Here is a 22,858-nt window from a genome sequence, read left to right as displayed (position 1 = left end):
TCTGGTGACAATAAAAAGTAAATCTTGATGGCATAGCTTTGTAGTGCTTTCCTGAAAATTCACAGAATCATTAAGGTTGGAAAAGACCTGTAAGATCATCAAGTGCAACCACCAACCCAACCCCACCATGCCCACTAAACCATGTCCCGCAGTGCCACGTCCACACGTTCCTTGAACACCTCCAGTGATGGTGACTCCACCACCTCCCTGGGCAGCCTGTTCCAATGCTTCACCACTCTCTCAGTAAAGACATTTTTCCTAATATCCAGCCTGAACCTCCCCTGGTGCAACTTGAGGCCATTTCCTCTTGTCCTGAGAATGCAGTATGCAGACTTCCTTGGTTACTTAAGAATTAAAAAAACCAAAATCCTTTTGATAAGCACTTCTGCAAAACAGATTTTTTTTTTTAAATAAGTGAACCTCTGTGCTGGAAATGGAGTTCAAATAGCCTGCTGAGTAGGCTTAGATGGAGCAAGTATCATGACATGGAGTGGATGTCATCTACCCTCTCCCTTGTGCTGCCGTTCAGCCCCCATCTTCTGTGGTCCTCATCCATGAGCTCTTACATTGCCTGGAAGCCCATTTGCTTTAACTCTGAAGGAAAAAGCAAGCAGCCCTTTAGCACGATCCTCTGACATTTGTGTTCTGAAACCTACAGGTTTGCTAAAGTGGGTAGCTACATTAAGTAGCTTAATGTGCTACTGTTAAACATAACCTTGTAATCAGCTGAAAAAACGCTTCTGTTAACACAGCATTTGGAAGGGTAATGTCAGTGGTGCCGTAAGTTTGCCAAGGCTTTTGGAGGCAAATGTCATAATCTATTGCTTTGAACTAGGACAATTCAACTGCTAATGAGTTTCCCCGTGTGGTAAGTTTTATGTTCCAATCTCTTAAGTTTAAGTGCAAGAGATTGAGTAAAAAACAACTTACCAGCAGATAGTTTTATTCTGCACATATCTGGAAACTATTTTAATACGGGTTATATGACGTGAAACCAGATCCAGGTGTGATCTTTGAAGATACCAAGGTCTGTGCAAGCAGTGCCATCTCTTTTCTTTTTTTTTTTTCATTCTTGTGTGGTCCTGCTTTCTGTACTGCATCCAGTCTCAAGTTGTTGCTGCTTCATCAGGTTCTGAACACCAACAAGAGGTGCTGCTGGGGATCTTGGTGGGACTTTTGAAATAAACCCACGCTCAGACTAAATCTGGTTAGGATCAGGTGGCTTTTATACCATAACATATCTGAATGAGACCATTTTGAGTATAAACAAATACAGATTTTCTATTTTAGGATGAAAAAGTTTGAGCACGTGGTGCCAACCTAGTAACTCCTTCAGAAGTACCCCTGGTCTGTACCCCCAACCCTGACCTTCCTGTTCGTGTGCTCTTGCGTTCTGAACCGTGTTCTATCTTGGCAAAAGAACTAAAGACCGAAACACAAACCTATTCAATGTTCTGTTCATTGAACAATGTCTCTTCAGTGCACTGGATGAGTCAGAGGTCTTGTTGAAAAATAAATGTGGCCATGTAGATTTTCCTGGTATTTGCACACGAGGGTCTACATTGGATCAAATGGAGATGCTTAAGTCTGATATTTTTGAACTCCCATATTGGTCTTTCTAACTGTTTCTTTATAAATGTTTGTCTCAACTTGCATTTTGGGCAGTTAGACTTTGTATGTTAGTACTGGGTAGCGTTGCATACGGTGCGTTTTTTTGTATGAGGCTTCACTGTTACAGCATCAAATACGTGAACTTTAGAAGGTTCATCGATGAGTACTGTTTTAAAGGAATTGCTTGCAATCTCTTTATTTTAATAAAGAGATTCCAAGTGATTAAGTGACTAGTAATCACTTAATAGTGATCAGTTAAGGAGCTGTGGGGGAAAGCTGGTAGTAATGGAAGAGCTTGAGGAAGACATTGCTGTTTGCTATTAAGTTCAAGAACTTTGGTATTTCACCAGTGGCTGAGGACAGCACAGTCCCTTGCTGCTTGGTCTTTCCTCTTGTGCTCTGGGCCGCGGGATGCTCTCCTGTATGCTAACTATGGGACTCGACAGACCTTTCTATGAGCCAGGTCAGATAATTCACTTAAAAGAAAACTGATTCTCCCCACCCATTCCATTTTCTTTCCTTAAAATTTTGTTTCCTGGGTTAATCTCACTCAGGTTTTGGAGGAGTCTAAGTGCTGGAGCTGGTGCAGAGTTGTGGCAGAAGCTGTTGTTCGGAGCACACTGAAGGGGAGCAGGTCTGTCTCTTCCAGCTGCAATCCTGCCTTGGGCAGCCGCGCCCTTTGCCTACTTGCCAAGGTGAAAAATAGTTATGTTGCCGCACCCCTCCTCAGCCACCCTCTTAATGAACTGAAACAATTTTCAGCACATTTAAATGTCCTTTCAACAACACTTGCATTAATAACAGCACCAAACACACACACCAAATTTGCCATAAGCTCGAGATAAAGCTGTATGGTATGGACATGGGCAAGATGCAAAAGAAGATGGAGAGAGCATATGTGTGAGAGAAGAAAAAGGAAGACCTCTTGAATGAGTTGCCTGGCTTTGACACTCATGGCTGTTCTAGTACAGTTACATTTTCTGTGTACTTTATTGATATTTCCTTGCACAGAGATGTCAAAAGTGAAAATGAGGACCAAGTTACCCTGTAGGAACTAAGAAGATATAATAGCTTGCTGGTGCCAAGAAGAGAGCTCTTTCAGTTCATTAACTGAACAGAAAACGTACCTGGCACAAAGTGAATGGGTCTGGCTGTTTGTTAACCTTGCCAGGTTAGTGATTTGATTGAGCGTGCTTTGAGATCTACGGCTGCCATATGTGAGGGTGCAGTGGTTGGGAATCATAAGCAGAGCTACTTCTTTCAGCAGCAGTAACCTATTAAATTAGCCTAGGTGTGTTGTGTGACCAGACTTTGAGAAATTAATCTCTTTTCTTTAATCCTATTTTCCTCAGTATCCTTTGCCCTTGGCTTGGGAACTTATGTAGGAAAAATTTCCTTACTGAGAGAGTGGTCAAACATTGGAAGAGGCTGCCCAGGGAGGTGGTGGAGTCACCATCACTAGAGGCGTTCAAAAAACGTGTAGACGTGGCACTGTGGGACATGGTTTAGTGGGCATGGTGGTGTTGGGTTAGTGGTTGGACTTGATGATCTTATAGGTCTTCTCCAACCTTAATGATTCTGTGATTCTATACCTACTAACCTGTCCTCTTCTGTTATGTACCTGCTGACTTTGAGGATCTTCACCTGCCCGTTGCTGCTGTTGAAACTGCAAGTGTATCTTGAGAGAAGGTCTACTATCTTTTGAGACACGATTTTGTAACGCAGACATTGCATTGGTCTCCTTCTGCTCATGAACAGCAGGTGAATGCTCTCCTCTTTCTGACCTGAAGCCAGACTTTCTCTGTTTGAGGTTTGTATTGGTGGCTCAACAGGAAGAAAGCATTGTGATTTGGAAAAACAAGATCTGACAATACAGAGAATTGTTGAAGTAGTCATTATTCTCTCCAACCTGATTAGGAAAGAACTGTTTCACAGACTCAAGAAAGTAAGAAACTGGCCACCAAGACACCAGAGCCTTCATTTGGCAGGTTGTAATAGCTAGAACAAGTTTATTTTGTCTAACTGGGGGCAGGTGAGATAATAGTGCTATGAACACTAGAAGAATGGATGAGGAGGTATTCTCTATAGTTAAAAATGTTGTCTTTCCCAGGTTCAGAGCACAGAAACGTCAAAAAATCATCAAAATGTGACCCACTGAGACTGAAAGAATAACTATATTAAGGCTAAAGGAATACCAAAAACCACTGGAGCATAATCGTATTGAAATCCCATGTTTCTCTAATAATTTGGGAAAGGCAGAAGTACTTAAAGGAATTCCCTGTTAGGCATAAGGAAGGGATAGAAGATGCTGTATGCCTTTTTTCAGCCGTAATTGAGAATGTTAAGCTTTGTCCACTGAAGTGAGAAAGCTTTAAATTGGCAACGGAGGGCAGTTTGCATGCAAGAGCCCTTGAAAAAGGTGGGAACATGCTAGTGGAGAAGATCTTTGAACTGTTGGTGTCCCTAATCTCCAAAGACATTCTCCAGAAGATGAAGCCAGGAGCTTCAGAGCAGTGCATGCAGGGAGAATGAGAGGCAACGGATTTAAAACAAAGCAGGAGAGATCTGGCTGGATACAAGGAGAAGGATTAGGATTGGCCTTTTCACCATGAGGGCAGTCAGAATTCCCAGAGAGACTGTGCAGTCTCTGTTCTGGTTTTCAACATCCAACTGGGTGTACACCTGCACGACCCAGCCTGACATCTTAATTTTTCTGCTTTTAGCAGGAGGTTGGACTAGAGACCTCCTGATGTCCCTTCCAATCTGAATTACTCTCTGATTCTGTGTTCATTTTTCAGTAGTGCTAGAAGAGTGGGAAGAGAAGAATTATTTCATGAAGGCTTAGCTTGAGAGACGGAGGAAAAAGACTTTAGGAAGCTTACAAGGAACCCTCCACAGCTTTGAGATAACCATGAAATGGGTGATTTGGAAGGAATTAGGATGCATCAGGTAACACAGGCATCTAGCAGATAATAGATGAGCATGTCCTCGGACAGGATGAGGCCTATGTGAACAGGGAAGACTTGAGAATCTGGCTTGTTTGTATGGACGAAATAGTGAATAGCTACCATGGGGGAATCCCTGAAAAAGATAGAGGTATTGGAGTTAGCGGTGTGACAGTAAGAAGCTAGGAAGATTAGAAGTCACTATGAATGTCTTAAAAAGCAGCTTAATGGTACAACTTAAAAAATGGAATTATAAATATGACCACTTCCTGAATAGCAGCATTTTTAGTAGATTTTCCAGGTTTGGCCCAATTATAGACACTTTATATTTTTCAAGCAATTGGGAATTGAATACTTTTTAGATTCCATTGGGAGAAGTAAAGGTAAATAGCTAAGGAACTTGGTAAGGCAAGACTGGTTCTATACTGATAAGCTTAGGTACTGCCAAACTGTGCTCTCAAGACTGGGGGCTTTGAACAAATTAGATGTCCGAGCGGCTTCAGATGGAATCAAATGGGTCCCACTTAATAGCTGTAGCTTGATGTCAGTGGCAGTGCTATTAAAAGCATTTGCACAAGAGGAGGAAACAGCTGTGAGAGAGTAGGGGTGGGAGATGCAAGGAGCTGAATGTCCTGCAGGAGAGCTTTGTCGGTTTTCTCAGTATACAGCCACAGAAAGTTTGGGAACCGTTGGCCAAGAGGGATGATGCTCACGCTGCGTGTGTTGGTGGAGTTATTGAATAGATTATAGCAGCTTTCTGAAGTAACGTTGTGTTCATCTGCTACTGGGAATCTCTGCTTCTGCTCCCTGCAAGCTGGAAAAGGTGGACGGGACTCAAAGAAATGGGAGAATAAGTTGAGGAATTTGGCTCGGTAGCTCTGCGGTGATTTGAGTTTATTCAGGAGGCTAGTCAGTGCTTTTGTGAAAAACAAAGGTGATGAGGGCTCTGAAAGCCTTCACAGAAGGAAATGGTAAGAAGCAATGGCTGGAAACATAACCTCAGGTGGAAAGTAAGCGCACTTTTTTTAGTGGTAGGAAATACGGGAACAACGTTTCTGCTATTAGAATATTTGAAATCAGGGTGAGGTGTGTTTGTAAAGAGGCCATTCTTCAAGTACAGCTGTTGAACTTGCAGTTGAAACCCAGTGCAACATAAAGGTCTGCATTAGGGTGACTATGTAACTGGATAAACCTTCTGTGTGGTGTTGACCAATACTGAGAACCTAGCTAAGGGCCCGTGTGTCAGTAATAGAGAGTTACATATCTGGTTTTGCTTAGGGACGGGGAGAAGGTCTTGTAAGCTTAGGAGTGTATTCTTGTTTTAACGATCAAATCCCTCATTTGGGGCTGGCTTTTATTAAATTCAAGTTCAATACAAGTGGGTTTTATTGATTTTTGAAATATCAAGGTGTAAAAGCAGATCACCGGTCATAAGTCCGGCACTTAAATACGCTGTGTTTGTGTGCGTTGGTAACTCTTGGGTAGCAAACACAAGATTACAGCGGAATAAAATTTTTGACGGATGAAATTAACTTGAACTTCGGTTTTTTTTTTACTTTTCTAGATTAGTCTTTTAGCTGCCATTCACATTCCAACCAAGTGAAGGCTGAGTCTGATCTGTTAATTTGAGCGGATATATAAAATGTGTGAATACTTGAAGAAAAGTAATTATTTGTTAGATTCCCCGTGAAGTCAGTAACTTCTTCCTAGAAGGAGCAACACTTCCAAAAGTTTGCACTGAGAAAAAATTTCAAGGTGATACTGCTGATGTAGTTCTTGATGACAGTCACTTAGATATGTCTGGGTTTTTGTGGAGTGTGGGAGTAACAGAGAAAGGACAGAAGAAACTGTTACATGGGCTTAAGTAGACTATAATCAGTGAACAAAGATAACCATGCTAGTTTATTGTGGGTTTTTCCCCCCCCCCGTTTTGATCTCCTGGCTGACTAATTGAGTTGCCAGTCCATTCCTTACTCCTCCTGTGTTATTTTTATTTTTGCAATTTAATGCACTCATCTGCAGCTTCTAAAAGGGGATTAGATTCCACCGAACATGTTTCTCTAATGAAGTAATAGAATGAATCAAATAACAACACAATACTTCCCTTGAATCAGACTTCGCACACCAGACGAGTAGCAAATGTTTGTTCAGGCATAGCCAAGTAGTTGGTTGGGTTGATGAAGTAAATTGCCTGATGTCTCGGTGTTCTTTGCCTTGTCATTCTGAATTCTATGCGTTAGTAGATTTGAATTATAAAATAAAGGTAAAAAACCTTTCAATTTTATTAATGCAAAGGCCAGGCTGTTAAATTCAATAACAATGTTACTAGAGCTATTAAAATAAGAATCAGTTACGTGCTGGAATAAAAACCAGGTGAGATTGGCCGACCTGCTCTTCATATTCCATTTATAAAATTACCAAGGAAGTGTGTTAGGTTTCGGTCAGTCCTAAATATGGAAGCAGGTCTTCGCTTGATAACTAAGATGGAATTTAGCAGCTAAGCCCATGGCAGTGCTTTGAAATATGTTGAGTAAGAGGATGGCCAAAAAACGTGATTGGGTCAATTTATTCCAACAAAGTCCTCAGTGCTGTTTGTGGAGGATTGCTGTCCCCGTGTGCTGGCTCTCCTGGTTGCTTCTAAGTGAACTGCCTGACAGCAAATTTGGCAGGAAAATTTTGTGGTGTGTTCAGTGTATGCTGTGGTTTGAGTAGTGATACGACGCTACTCGGTGGCTTATCCACAGATGTAGATTTTTAAATTATTTCAGAAACGAAATAGATGGACTTCTGAAAAGACAAGACAAAAGGTGTGTGTAGTTGAGGAACTTCTCTAGTAAATATGAATCAGGAACCAAATAAAGTTTTATTCTAAGCTTTTTTTCCCTCAGTTTTTGAATATTCAGTTTTCCGTACAAAAGAAGGTTACAGCGAGTACAATCAGTTTGAGAACAGATTTATTTTGGTAATGTTAAATGGGTTTAATAGATTCAGCAATGTTATTTCTATGTTATTTCAATGTTATTTCCTACCTAATTGATGGGGACACTCATCGGAAAGGAGATCTATTGCTGTAGTGGTGCCTCTAAATTCCCTTTTACAAATCTCTCGGAACCTCTTTTACATCGTTGTTACGTTGGTAACTAAGGGGATTTTACTGCAAAAGAGTATTTTTTCAGACACGTTGCAGCCTTTGATTATGGCATCACTGCGTGTGAAATTCTGGAAACGTGGTGTTTTGTTTTGTTACTGGAGTTGTTTCGCTTTTTCTCCCTAACGTTGTCCTTTTTTAGCAGCCAATTTAAAAAAGTTCCTTGCGTTCAATACTCGATGTAATAAAAATGACGTGTTTCGCTGCTCTGGTTTTAACAAACCTTACTTTATAGACAATACTGCTCCTTAGCCACTGCTTCAGCAACGGCATGGTAGCAGCGTGTGACGTTCCACCTCAAACAGGGTGCTGGTTGTGGGCTTGAGCATCGAATGGTGCAGGCACTGAGCTTGGCTTTCCCTTGGCTCTTTCTAACAAGGTAAATGAGGAAAAAGTGCAGTTGGCAGAAATGACAACGTTTTGTTCTTGCTGCTCGGGTAGAGCTCCAGTTCATCAGAAAATACACATCTGTGTGTTTTTTCTAAGGAAGATTTGTCAAGTTAAGGATTGAGAAAACATTTGTAAAGAAATCAGCACCTTCCTTTCGAGGAACTCGTTTTCCTGGTATCCGTAGCAAACTGATGGCTCCTCTCCGGTCATCAAGCGGACGGCGGGATGTGCAGGGATGAAGCAGTCCACTTGTCCGGAACCAGCACCGAAGGGAGGCTGGGCTGCGGTAGGGCGGTCTTGGTCCTTGATAACGGCCTTCTACACCGAAAGTTGGTGTGAGATGATCGGTTTAATTTTTGTGAGTTGCTGACTTTGAACAGATACATGGCGTGTGCTGTGTGATAAGCCTGACTGGTAAAGCACTGCTCCCACGTGTGCGAGTAATCAAGAAAGGCCTTTACAAGCCATGTTCTCGCACTTTTCAAGTCCCGGATTCAGGAAAATACTTTGTTTGCTGATCATTTATAGGCTCCTAACCTCAGCTAGACACTTAATAAATAGTGTTGCAACTAGAAATAAATGTAAATAAGTTTAGCCGTCAGAGGGACCCATGCTGGGGCTTCCCAAGCTTGTAAGCACTGAAGTGTTCTGGTCGTAATAGGGATTGATGGGTTTTTTTTCTCCTACCATGGGAGGTTGGTTGTGTGCACCAGCTGGCTTGCTTTCCTGCATGCTTCCGTGAATAATTCAGCTGGTTTCTTTTTTTTTTTTTCAGTTGTTCAATGTAGTTTATCATTTTGTAGTTCAGTCAGGAACTCTGAGTCGCTTCATCTGTTTCTTCGTGATCACGTCGGATGATTCGTGTGGCTCCAATATAAAGTCTTTTAGTGAGGGCTAATTTCCTAGAAAGGTTATACTGTATTACGCTATTTTGTAGCTTTACCATGGATGCTGATGAAGGTTTTTCTTTAATATATGCTATCTTTTTATTTTAAAAAGTCGGAGTGTCTGCATTCATAGTAAAACTTGGCCCAGTAGCCACCCCCACCCCAGTTATTTCAAGATCAACTTTAAATCTCTTTTGTCCTTTCCTCTAAAAGCATGGTTTGACAATGCGTGCGAGGGTGTGGTAATAATGTGTCAGGAAACTAATCAAACCTGAAACCGAGACCTGGAAATCCATTGAAAAAGTTTCGTAGTTTACAGATTGAAGCAACTGGAGTTGTGTATGGTCTAAGTATTGCAGGTTATGTGCCTTCTCTTTGTATGTTTTGAATGTGCTCTGTGAATTTTGAATATTGCGCTGTGGTTTGTGTGTTCGGGGATTTTCTGGTGGGTTTTTGAAAGATTTTCATGGTCTAATTAATGAGTTGGATCTTCCCGTAGTCATGGATTTCTGAATCAGGCTGCTTCTGTCTTTAGTATTGTGCATCGTGCCTAAACGGCGTCTTTGCTGTGACCTTTTGGGCTTTCTGGTTGCTACCAAAGTACGAACATGAGCTTTTTGCAACTGGTAAATATGAAATGCTCTGTTACTCGTAAAAAATCTGCAGCTGGTGGGGTAACTCCTTGGGTATTATTAGTGGAGAGAACAAAAAAAAAAAAATCAATGAGCGCACCATCAAAATAGAGCTTCGTTCAAGATGTAGACGTTTAAGAGTCTGAAATATCTTCATCTTGCTCATTAATCACTCTGCCTTACGTAAGGAGTGTGTGGAGGACGTGAAAGGAAAAAAAAATGGCTCCTTGGATCAGAAAGGGAGTTACAACAACTTAACAGCTTCAAACAGCATTAAATGGTGCATATGTCATCTTTTATTTTTACACGCACATTCCTCAAGGCAAGGGATGACTTCATGATATAAGGCATTTATTACCAAGTTAAATATGAATTTTGTTTTGTGATTGGTTGTCTTAACTGAATTTTACAAAGAAAATTCTATCCAACCAATAATTTTCTTCTCTTCACAGTGTTATAGGAGAGGAATGTGTGTTGCAAAAAGTACTATAGAAAGTTTTTTTTTCTTTATGGTCCCCCATTTCTGTGTCTGGTCCTTTCTAGATTTGCATCTTTGGGGGTAGTTTTCAGAGAGTCTTTTATGGTAACCACAGAACAGAGTTTAGTCTGAGACTGCTCCTGGACGTTATGGCAGTAGAAATTGTCAGTGCAGCCACGTGAAGGGGGGAGAAGTGTCTTTGTACCTAGCAGCAAAGCATCTTCCCCCTCCCTCCCCACTGCGTGCTTTAGGTTAAAATTACTTGGTTCAGACAATTATTTCTGGCCTAATTCATTATAATGGTTGATTACTACATGCCAGGCATAATTATTGTACTTTCATGTTGTATCCCTCATGCATCTAGGAAGTGACAAGCAAAAAGTCTGAATATTTTCATCTCTGCAGTACACTGAGGTTTTGGTTGTTTTGAAATACCATTTTCTTGATAGTGTTTAAAAAGGGGGACACATTGCATGCATGCAACATTCTTTCAAGAGCTTTTCATTTCTGTATTTTACCAAAATAATTTTCAATTGTGTCGGAAAATACCTTTTAGCTCATATTTTAAAAGATACCGTTCGTTGATCTGCCCGACCACACTTAGTCTATTTTTTCAACTTCTTTTGTTGGCTTTTGTGGGAAGCAGACAACACATTCCCTATCTACCAGATGATTTCCACCACTCCCCCCCATGCATATAGCTTTCCTCGGCTTGTGAAAGGGGATGGCAACATTCATGATTTACATGATAATGAGATAAGAAAGCTGTGTCTGGTTTGATAAATTTTGTTCATAACCTCTGGGTGAAGATTCTCATCAACTTTACAGAACGTATCAATTGAGTGTTTCAAAAACAGGTTTCATACTTAAAAATGCCTGATGTTATGAAGCGGCAGGGGCTATTATATTTTGAGGCTTGTAGCCGCCGTGGAAATACAAACCATAATTTAACACGAGCTTAATGAAGATGGTTCTTCATTTGTCCAATAGTAGATAGGAGTATGTTTCATTGAAAGGAAACATCTCAACTTATATAAATAACAGGACTAAGTGTTAAGTAATTGTAAGAGCAGGCGGCAGGGCCAGGCTGGTACACCTACAGATGTATGTATAGCTGGCATCTGTCAATCTGTTTGTGTAGTCTACAGAGAGCCCTAATGGGCTAGAAGGGAAGTGGTAGAGTTTCAGCTTTTCCTAACTCCCTGGGGAGTGAGCTTAAGGGTTGTACTGAGCAGTATAAGAACAATTCATTAATTGGGCTAACTGAGCCTGGAAACATGCCAGGTTGCTTTTCTGATCCAATTATTTAACCTTCTTTTACCCTGTCAAATGCCGACTCCTGGCAGATGAAGCAAATAACGGCTTAAAGCCAGGGAGCTCAGGATTTAAAAAGGAGCAGCTCTCTCATCTTTCAGCGTACACGCACAATTTACAAGTGTGGATTTGTGCAGAACAGAATAACCCGGAACGCATAGACTTCCTCGCTGTGCTGCATACGTCATTCACCTTGGCTTTTTTTTAGTTTGTAAAATGTAAGTGGTGCCTCTGCCTAGCAACTGCTTTGAAACTTTGAGCTGAAAAGGTGATACATAAATGTGTCGGAATAGAATTTTCTTACTCGAACATTTAGCATTGCTTTGCCAATAGCAGAACTCCTAATGGCTTGATCAGACTAAATTTAGGCCAAGAGAAAGCACACTTGGCGATTAACGGTATTGTAAATTAGGTAGTCCCGTTGTGTAATTGTGCGCAAAGTGGCAAAACTTAGTCTTCTGCTGCTAACGCTGTTAAAGTCACTCCCCTTTCTGTCATTAAGATACATGCAATACGCTAGTCAATATTTGTCTGGTTTCTATAACTTGATGTTTCAGTGATTTCATTGTGTATGCAAAGGTTTAAAGAAACTGCGTACATTTAAGTAGTTGTGTATCTCCACGTTACTACTTTTACATGCAGACAGGTTTTGTACTTTGATGACTTAAATTCTGGCAGAGGGATGAAAGCCCTTCTGCAAATTAGGAATTACCAATAACATACATTTTCAGTGAAGTTGTGCTAAACTTCTAATACTGCTTAAAAGGCATCATGATACTCTCAGGGTGTTTAAAATAGGATCTTCGAAATAGAATGTCTTATAGGTTAGTCAAACTCATCACCGTATGGAATGATCAGATGTCACTTATTTCCATTTTTAACAGATTTGTATAATATGAAAGATGATAATCAAGATATTTTCACACTTCACTTAGCTTATCATATGCAAACTAAATTAAAGCATCAGTCGATAGCCCTTCAGAAAATAGCAGTGATTCAGGATAAAGGACCGCTCTTTGAATATTTTGCAAACTTACAGATGTAAGGAAGTGTTCTTTTCTGGATGTTAGAGATAAAGCTTCACCCACTTCTCATGCGGCTACAGTTTTCTATGCTTTTCAAAGGCAACGTGAACATAAGCTTAGCTGTGGCTGAAATACTGTGGTATACCATGAGTCTTGGAATGAAGCTATGTTGTATAGAGGAGAAAAAAATTGGGGCTTTTCGCTAGAAATTGCGTGCCAGAATGGACTTCAGATTACATGATAAATTAAAAGTGCTTCTTTATAGCCATGATTGCAAAGCATGAGTTTTATAGAAGAGCAAACAATTGGAAACAGATGTACTTACCGCTCTTAACCAAAAAAAAAAACCCCAAACCGCTGAGTTTAGCAGTATAACTAATCTGTGTACAGTCACTTATTTCAGTATAAAGTTCAGTAATGCTGGAATACAGCTTGTAATACAATTTTAGGAAAAGAATCAAAGGTTAAGGTTGAAACTGGAAAAATATGAGTAGCTAAAAATGTAGAACCAAGACAACTTAATAGACTACTTATTTACAGACAGTTGTGAGATGTCCTTCTGGTTTATCAATGCGCTGTTGATTAATAATTCAGCTGTTAGGGAAGGAATCTAGTGGTAAGCTGCTATTTTGCCCAGGAAAAAGTGGTCATTCCTCAGCTGGCAGAAAAAGGAGAAAAAAAACCCGCTGTGGTTTACAGAAGAGCTGTGTTGATGTGCATCCAGTTTGGAACCGGTTTGTTTAATAAGTGCACCCGTTTCCAGATAGGGGTAAGTGATAGTTACGGAAGAATTTTAATTTTTTTCCAGAACGTTTTGATTCTCAGATTTAAACAGCACAGACCTACCAGAGACAGCAAGTGTTGGCTTCTGCATAGTTGGGAGGTCCAAAACCATTTCTTTAATTGCAAGTAATGATTTTCATCTCCTAGTTCCTTTATCACCTGTTGATCAGTTTGGTTTTTGCCTGATTTATACAAAAAGTGTGGTATGTGGGAGAAGAATGTGTAGCAGGTTACCAAAGCTTGTAGTGGGTGCTAGCAGTAGGTTTGGGAGAGTTGTTCTGGTTTTCAGATTTAAGTGGTGATTAAAACTTGAGAGTTAGTAAGAATGATTGTGAACTGTCACTCGTCAGAATCTGTTGATGGCGCACCTGGATGTGGCCCAGCTTGAAGCTCCTGGGTTTGTATATGGAGAAGACACATCCCCAAACCAATTCCAGTTTTCTTAAGTGTGTTTCATTTCTGCAAGTTTTTCTTAACCTTCCCCCTTCCTTTCCAATATTTCTACAGTTTCTCTTTAAGGGTTTGTATGTTGATCTTTGGTTCATCTTCAGGGACTTCTCTCAAGGTCGTATTTCAACTTTGAACTACTTGCGACTGTCAGATTCCACGTTCATATGAAGCATGTCTGCAGCCCTGGAAGGGAACATGTCTTCCTAAATGTTTGCTAGGTCAAGCCTTTAAATGTATTTAAACAGTGCGTGTAAGCTGTGTGATGATCTTTCGGACAAGTCCACAAAACTTCATGTGGATAATAAAGTTTTGGTGTGTTTTTTTTTTCCCCCAAGCCAGTAAGACATCAGTCAACTTTGTCAGCTCTGCCCTTTAATCCCAGAGAGGACTGTGACCTCCCCACGTCTCTTGCTTTCCCTCCTTTGCTGGATAGCGTGGCACTCCTCGCCCGTGTGGCAAGTACTCATGCATGTGAGATCATAGTCTTAGAACTCTGGGGTTAGTCCTCTCATCCACAAGTTCAGCAGTCCCAGAGGGAAGGCTTAACAGAACATTTCTTCTTCACTGCTATTGCTGCAGTGGGCTTGGCTACTTGGGGGCTCGTCCATCAGCCCCTTTATCAGGGGTTGCAATTGTGCTGGTTTCACCTTCTTCAAAAGAAAATGTTAGACTTTGGCAACACCCTCATAATACTTGATTTTGAGACTTTGATTTCAATTAAGCGTCACCCTTGGCGGGCATTTTTATGACTTGGTCTTTGTTTTGGTATCAGGTGTTAACAGGAGAATAGCTGTTTGGTAAGGTACTGCCCTTGCCTTTCTGCTGCTCTTGAATGCCACAGCAGAAGATGCCCTGTGAGGCACAGCCCTGCCCGCTGAGGGAGTTCAGCACCCAGGAGAGCTGCTCCTCTTCTTCCTCCTCTTGCTCCTCTTCTTCCTCTTAGGCATAAATACAACCATCCTGCTGTATTTCAGCACTGCAGCCTGTTCAGGGTATCAGCAACCGGTATTGGCTACCAGGGCGCTCTAACAAATCGCGTACTTTGGAGTTCGAAAGCTGGGTAACAAAGGATATGTGACATTGCTTGAGATGTATCGTATACGGATGAGAATATAGATCTGACTTACCATCATGACTCAGTATTCATTTCAGCAATTACATGTGACAACTGCTGTGGATCTTGCCATTGATGAACAAATAGCTTTATCCTACTGTCATGCTGTCTCTATTTTCAATCTTTTACACATTGCTTACTGTTAGCAAGGTCTTTCTGAAGCCTGCTGATCTACTGTAAATGCATCTTGATGAAAAGATAAATGTTGTACTCCTAGGAGTGTGGACTTTTTTTTTTCAGTCTCTGCTTACGGCAGTTCTAAGAGCTGTGTTTGAGAGAACAGCGTCCTTGAGATTTTGTAATAGGGATTGTTGTTCAGATGGTTTCGTCATGCTTTACTAAGTATTACTTGCCTGTATTGGTTTCAAGCCTTTGAGTAGAAAGCATCCTTAAGGAACTTTCTCCCTGTTGATGTTGGGCATGATTTCACAGAATCACTAAGGTTGTAAAAGACCTGCAAGATCATCAAGTCCAACCATCACCCCAACCCCACCATGCCCACTAAACCATGTCCCGCAGTGCCACGTCCGCATGTTCCTTGAACACCTCCAGTGATGGTGACTCCACCACCTCCCTGGGCAGCCTGTTCCAGTGTTTCACCACTCTCTCAGTAAAGACATTTTTCCTAATATCCAGCCTGAACCTCCCCTGGTGCAACTTGAGGCCATTTCCTCTAGTCCTGTCACTTGTCACTTGGGAGAAGAGACCAACACCCACCTCTCTGCAACCCCCTCTCAGGTAGTTGTAGAGAGCGATGAGGTCTCCCCTCAGCCTCCTCTTCTCCAGACTGAACAACCCCAGTTCCCTCAGCCGCTCCTCATCAGACTTGTGCTCCAGACCCCTCACCAGCTCCGTCGCCCTTCTCTGGACACGCTCCAGCACCTCCATGTCCTTCTTGTAGTGAGGGGCCCAAAACTGAACACAGGATTTGAGGTACAGCCTCACCTGTGCCAAGTACAAGGGGGATGATCACTTCCCTAGTTCCTGCTGGCCACACTATTTCTGATACAGGCCAGGATGCCGTTGGCCTTCTTGGCCACCTGGGCACACTGCTGGCTCATCTTCAGCCGGCTGTTGACCAACACCCCCAGGTCCTTTTCCGATGGGCAGCTTTCTAGCCACTCGTCCCCAAGCCTGCAGCATTGCATGGGGTTGTTGTGACCCAAGTGCAGGACCCGGCACTTGGCCTTGTTGAACCTCATGCAATTGGCCTCAGCCCATGGATCCAGCCTGTCCAGATCCCTCTGCAGAGCCTTCCTGCCCTCCAGCAGATCAACACTCCTGCCCAACTCACTGGCACTCTCTTAGGCTGTATCAAGAATGCTTAAGCTTGCAATGCACATGCACGATATGCCTCAGAAGTTCATGATCTCTGTGGTCTTCATGCTCAAACACCTGTAGTTTTGGAAGTTTGCCCTGTTGCACAGGAGATGAACCATCCATTGATGGTTCTGTTGTCATCAGCCATTGTATCGGTGAGGTCTTTTTTCTCTTCCTATGGGCTTCCATTATCAGCAATTTCATCAGGACTGGTTGACACATTATTTACTGTGAAGGACAGATAACGTGAGAAATTGAGCTATTTCTTCTGGTGCCTGCATGGTTCAATGTTCCTCAGCCCCATTTTTCAATTCCTCAGCTGTTACACCAAGTGTTACTGGCTTTCCTTAGTGTTGACTCTCGTCATAGTTCTTAGAGATGCCTTGATTATTTTTGTTTTCACAGCGGACAAAATCACAGATGTCGGAGTAATTATTTCTTTTGCAATTTTTTGTTGTTTCAGACTTTGAAGTAAGTCAAAATCGTGTAGCAATGCAGTGTTCCTTTTATAATACTTCTAGGATAATGCAAAATAAAGCTTATTGAGTTTTTCTTTTAACAAAATATTTACCAAGCATGTCTAAGAGGTAGAATTAGACATGATGACTGCTGAGTTGATTCTTCTGACTCCACCAACCCTTCAAATACGGTGACAACCTGTCCCCAGAAATACTGGCCATTTACTTTAAATTTTTCCACAGGTGACTTCTGAGTTATGTTTTGGCTGGCAACCTGCCTGCCTTTTCAAACCATCCAAGAGCCACCTCTTCAGGCAGAAGCCAGTATTCACACCCTTGACTTTGACTTCGTACTGAAGGAATTGGCAAAAGTTCCTGTAGCGATTTGTCGATAGTTGATATACCTGAGATTGTGGTTGTGCTCACCAGTGGCCAAACAGTGGAATCCTTAAAGGTTTTGTCTTGCAGATCCAATGCATCTTACTGTTTTCATCCATGTTTGATGCACAGTCATCTCTTTTAGAAACATCTCTGGTTTTGACCTCTGCAAATTGGCGACCTGGAGCCATTTCCTTACCTTTAGTAAGTACTAGGCTCTCGCAGAGCCAGCCTCAGCTGTACGGGACGCACCGTGATCTTGCAGAGAGTGTTTACACAGTGGACCCTTGAGACTTACTCCCAGCACAGTGTAGTGTGTGGTTTCTTATAGCTGCTCCCAGTGAGAATTTAAGTGCAAACTACCGATTAAGGACTGGAGAAATCAGTCACTTCATAGCGAGCGCACCTTTCCATGAGCTGTTCAGTGCCTGTCTGCATCTTGCTCATCTTCCCTTCTCCATCAGAAGCCTTCAAGGACTCCTCAGCGTAGGGATACAAAGCTACCAAGGAGCTGGAGCAGCACGGGATGTGTTCGTGCACTGAGGAGGAGAGGCTGCCGCGCTTGTGGGTGTCCTTTTCTGGTGGTGATCAAGGAAATAACGTTCTCTGTTAGACACGCTGTGTTTATTTATGAACTACAAAGCTCAAATATGCCCAATTCCTAGTTAAAGAAAAGCTTTTCCTAAGCATTGTTATCCAGTGGATTGAGCTGCCATAAAATACTTGCGATTACAAGGTCAGGGTTTTGCAGTGTGAGGATTTTGCGCTGAGGCGTGACAGCTGTATCCAGGCAGTGAAGCGTGTGCTTGTTTCCTATTCTTGTGGGTTTTGAAGAGCATTGAAGCACTTACGCAGGGTTCACCTTCTGCTTTTCAGAATTAAGAATTAGCTAGTTGAAATTTTTGAACCCACCAAGTGGATAGCCAATGAAAAATAATTCGTAAAAACCCAATAAAATGCAGGTAATATTTATTTAGTTAATTTGGCATTAAGATTCTGTTGGCTATCGTGCTAACGTTGGGAAATAAAACCACCCCTTGGTAGATTTGGGGTAAGTGCATGACAGATTCTTTGAGCGCTAAGTAAGAAAATAATTTTTATAGATTATTTTAAGAAATGCCAACGCTTTCATCTCTGCCTAGACTAATTTTCTTGGAGTCTCTGACATATTTTACAATGTGTCAGATACTCCGGCCAGAGAACTAACAGCTCAGCCCAGTGTCTAGCTTTATCCAGGCTTCCCAGCTGGTTTGCTGAGCCTGAGGAACCTCATATTGCTTTTGTGCAATCTAATAACGAGGGAGAAAGTGAGGCTAAATGACAGCAGCTGTGGCCCCGCCGTGCCAGATGTGGCTAAGCAGCTCTTTTGGGAAGAGGTGAGGGATCACAAAGAACCCCAAATGATGGGTTAATCCCACTGAGGCTCTGAGGGTGAGGCGGGGGGAGCAATTGTCAGGAGGAATCCGCCCCCAAGCTTTTGAGAAAGGAACAAAGAAAAGCTTTGCCTGGCAGCAAAGTCTGACTTGCCAGTGGGGCTGCGAAAGTCGACAGAGATGCTTTTGACTTTGGACTTTTCTTAACGCGATTCAAGGAAAATTCTTCAAGTCAGCGTTCCAGTAAATTCAGAGAATTTCCAAATGCAGTGAGAAGCCAAAGTCTGAGATATTCCAGTTTCAATGAGACTTTCTTTTCAACCCTGTCTTTTGATCTGCTGCTTCCATGGCGTACCTCTTCAGTTGGGTGACACCTGGCAAGGTAGCTGATCTGCGCAGAGATTTGATTTAGGGATTACGCGAATCATTTATGGAGCTGTGAGTATTACTGTCCTCGCTGAAGTTACAGCATGGCAAATTTTGTGTTACGTACAGCATTTGTCACTTAAAAGAATTTGCTGAGATTGCTTTAGTCTTCCAACTTACTTATGTTGTAAGACAAACTCGTTTTCCTGCTGGTGCTTCTTGACTGGTGGCTTTTGGGTTTTGGTTTTTTTCTTCCGTAACTGAAAATGATGCATCTTTCTCGGTATCCTTTTTCTGTCTTTGTAGAAATGATTTAGAGTGTAATTTGTCATTTTGATCAGCTATTCCCAGGCACAAGAATCTGCTTGGGCATTTGTGTGTTTTGTTTTGTTTTGATTTCATTCCTGTTTTGATATATAACATACATATATATATTAAAAATTATATTTCTATATATTTCTTCCGCTGAAAAATTTTCTGCTCAAGAGAAACGATAACCAAAGCATTTCTGTCTTGTGTCTAAACTTGATATGAAACATTTACACAGGTTTATGAGTAAAAACTGACAGATTCTGTTTGGTTATAGTTTGAAATACCCGCAATGGTTGAAGCACTCCAGGATTTGCATTTTTTTCTTATCTGTTTTGAACAGTATCTTCAAGCTCTCATTGCTTGTTTTCGCATACTGTCAGTACCTTTAAATTATTCATATTCACTTAATTGCGCGGAGGGTGGTTGTAGAATGAAGTGACTATTTCTGTGAGCAGTGTCCTGATGTAGGAGGGAGGTGGATGTTTGAGGAAATGTGTTTAGAGCACATATTGCTATGGGCAATATTAAATAAAAACCCAACCCAATCCTTATGTATAAAGGCAAATACCCTAGAAACATTTTAAAATACAGAGTAAGAACTTTTCTGTATAAAATCTGACTGAAGAAAAAGGGTTCTTGCTTCTGCATACCCAAGCCATGCCACTCATCTGGATGAATTAAAAATGAGACTGTTACTAGTAACATAATCATACACATAATTTTATAACCTCATTTCCAAAGGGAATGAATCCCGTGGAAATCATGCTCTGTCTTTCTTTGGATTGCCCTCATAACTCTTGGGTTCTGCTGGTTGTCTGCAGAAAACTTTGGTAAGGATAAAGACAGATACCCAACAAAGTCCTGGGTCTGGGACACGTTGTCAGCTCTTACTGCACGCCTGATGACTGAGGTCAGAGAGGTCTTGGAAATAGCGCAGAACCTCCGTATTCTTGGAGTTCTGGCAAATGCAAGACCTAAATCCATTAAAGCAACATTCATGCTAAGATGCACAGAACTTTTATGGGGGTTTTTTTGGTGGTGTGGTGGTTTTTTTTTTTACTCCTTTTATGGTTTCCAGACATTAAGTTTTGATTTTGTGTGAATAAGATGGAGAAAAAGTTTCAGGTTTGGCAGAAAGCAAATGGCCAGAGGTAGGCTGTTTTACTTAATCCGTATATACGTCATTCATGCCTTTTTTTTTTTTTCTTCTTCTCCATAGTTTGCTTTGATACACTCTTTTACCAATACGTTGCTGGAGGCATGTGCTTGAAGGAAAGATCTCAATATAAATTTTACTTTTGTGTCCTAATTAAAGTCAAGCTGATTATCTGCCTGCATTTCTAAAATTCACCTTCTACTTCAGTACGTTTTCAAAAATATCATCAGATATATTTAATATCTTTAATCCTGGTTATATTTCATGCTGTTGTGATACCTTTGCCAGGTATGGAGCGATAAAAGTCCACTGTGTTAGTGGAACTGCATAGTATTTCACTGTCTAAGCATATGTGAATTTTGGGAGCTGGGAGTGGTTTCAGGTTATTTGAGATCACTCTTTCCATGTCTATGCTGAGATCTAGAAAACGGACAAAGGTTGTAAAATTGTGGTGGTGGTGGTTGGACTTTTTATTTTTATACTAAGCTGGCTGCTGGTTTTGCATGAAGCCACCTTGTTCTGTTGATAGAATCATGGAAGTACAGATTCTGAAATGTCTCAAACTTACTTTGGCTTTCCGTAGTTTTCCTTTTATTCTAGTCTGCGTGAAAAGACATCACATTTTACCAGTGGAGTCTGCAGTACAGGTTTAAAACTGGATATCAGATGACAACTGTGAATAAAAACTAGTGCTAGAAGGAGATTATCACCTCCTAGATTTTGAAAGCGGAGACTGATGTGCTGCGCGGTGCAGAGTGGACGACATGGTTTGAAAGGCTCGACAAAGGTGTGCTGGAGATGTTCTCTCAAGCCATGGTATATTGAGCATTTCTGATGCCCCAGAAGGGTGCAGAGCCAGGCTTGTCAGCTTCGTTGGCTTCTGCTGTGCTGCAAATCTTTAAGCGCTGCGTTCTGCGTTACGGTAAATATCTCCAGAACCAGGTTCAACACAGGTGCTGCAGACAAACCCACTATTCGTCTGTTGTATACCTCCAAGACACTCATTTTCATAGGTACACAGATGGCGCTCGTGTATATGGCCATGAATGTCTAGCAACGACGACCTGGGCATGTCAGAATGTGACTGATTTGAAGTTAGCGAGTTCAGTCATAGGTATCATGAAAATGAGAAGGCTTATTTAAAAACTCTTCAAAACCATATGAATTTATTTCTTTGTTTCTTTAGGAGACATCACTCAGAAAGGATATGAAAAGAAAAGAGCAAAGCTGTTAGCACGGTACATACCACTAATTCAAGGTAAGAGACTGCATATAAGTTACATGTTTTGTGCTAAATCTGTGAAAATACGTAATGGAAAAGTTCTCACTAAATAGAATAGATGAATTAATAGTGTTTGATTGACATGGCCTCCAACCAGTAGTGGAAAATGGCTGTTACAGAGAAGTGCAGAACAAGAGGAAAGTCTAAAATGGTTTTTTTAACATTTTATGTGAAATGTTAAATGGGAACATTTTTGTCAGCAAACTCTAGTTTGAGAACTGCATCCAAGACTTTTTAAGATAATTTTAAAAATGAGTAAAGTTAATCCTGAAAGCAAGTTGGCCAGTTTCATTAAATGAAAACACTCACTAGTCATCACTCTCGTTCTTTAGTGTGGTTTTTTGCACGTACCCTCTGCTCCCCCCCCCCCCCCCCCCATTTAGCCAAAAGCTAAATGCCCAACTTTTTATATTTATTTTTATACTAGGACACTTAACGTCACTCAGGTTAAAGCTGTTGTGCTGCCATTGAGCTTTGGTCTGGTAAAACAACCCTAGGTCAATTCTTCTGTAGCTTGAGAGATTCCGGTTGAGATAAGGGAAAATGAGAAGACAACCGAGATGGATGGAACTGATAATGAGGCACTGTAGATAGATGAGAGAAAAAGAATAACAGGTATTATTTTACAGTGTTAGTGTTATGCTTTCAGATCAGAGAACAGAGGGATTAATGCTGTGATTTTGGTCCTGGTTTGGGTTTGATATTTACAGAAGTTATTGATTTGAAGGAGGAATGGGCATTTCCAGCCAGTTTTGTGCAAATTGCTGAACTAGATGATAGTCTCTTTTGCTTTTGAAATCTTGGTGCAGTGACTCCTGTGGCTCTTTGTGGTAGGATAGACAAATTTTTGTTTTCATGAGTTCTGCTGACTGCTGAGTTGTGGTGTTTTAGAAAAAGTTTTATGGTGTGTATTTGGCATTGAACAGTTAGAATGTGATCTGGGGTCTTAGCACAGGTTCGTTGTGGGATTTTTTGTGGGTTTTTTCTTTTTTAGAACAGCTGTAGCTTTTCCCTTAGCAAATTTATAAGACTCTGTAGACCACGCAAGACCTAACTCATCTCTATAAAATGGCTCATTCCTTGAATAGAAACAGTCTCGATTTTTTTTGATAAATACTGCAGCCAACAGCAAGCTCTAGCTTTACCTCCCAGAGCTTCTCCTCCTTACACCATTATTCTCTAAGGAACTGTCTTGATTTTCTGTTCAGAATACCCTATCCTCCAACTCAGCTTAGTTAAAGACTTTGGCCAGGCTAAGTATGAATTTTGGCTGAGGATTAACAGTTATGAGAAATATTCTGTCGATTAACTCTGTCTACTAGAAAGTCTTGTCTTTCGATTTCTATCTCTTGTTTTTATCTCTCATAACCATTGATTTACTCTCCTTTCTATTGATAGTGATTTTATTTATTTATTATTTTCCCTCTCAACCCTTA

General features: G+C 41.2%; 1 protein-coding gene across 1 annotated transcript in view; it reads left to right on the top strand.

Moving 5' to 3' along the window:
* The window catches only part of DIP2A (disco interacting protein 2 homolog A), a 135,962-nt gene that overhangs the window by 19,365 nt on the left and 93,739 nt on the right, over positions 1–22,858 (top strand). The window contains exon 2 of the mRNA XM_059820804.1: positions 21,327–21,398. Within this exon, the coding sequence (XP_059676787.1) occupies positions 21,327–21,398 (72 nt within the window). The remainder of the gene's footprint in view (positions 1–21,326; positions 21,399–22,858) is intronic.

The sequence above is a fragment of the Gavia stellata genome, chromosome 8, assembly GCF_030936135.1.
Source record: "Gavia stellata isolate bGavSte3 chromosome 8, bGavSte3.hap2, whole genome shotgun sequence".
Taxonomy (NCBI): domain Eukaryota; kingdom Metazoa; phylum Chordata; class Aves; order Gaviiformes; family Gaviidae; genus Gavia; species Gavia stellata.
The sequence above is the reverse complement of the archived record's forward strand: the minus strand, read 5'-3'. Positions and strand labels throughout refer to the sequence as shown.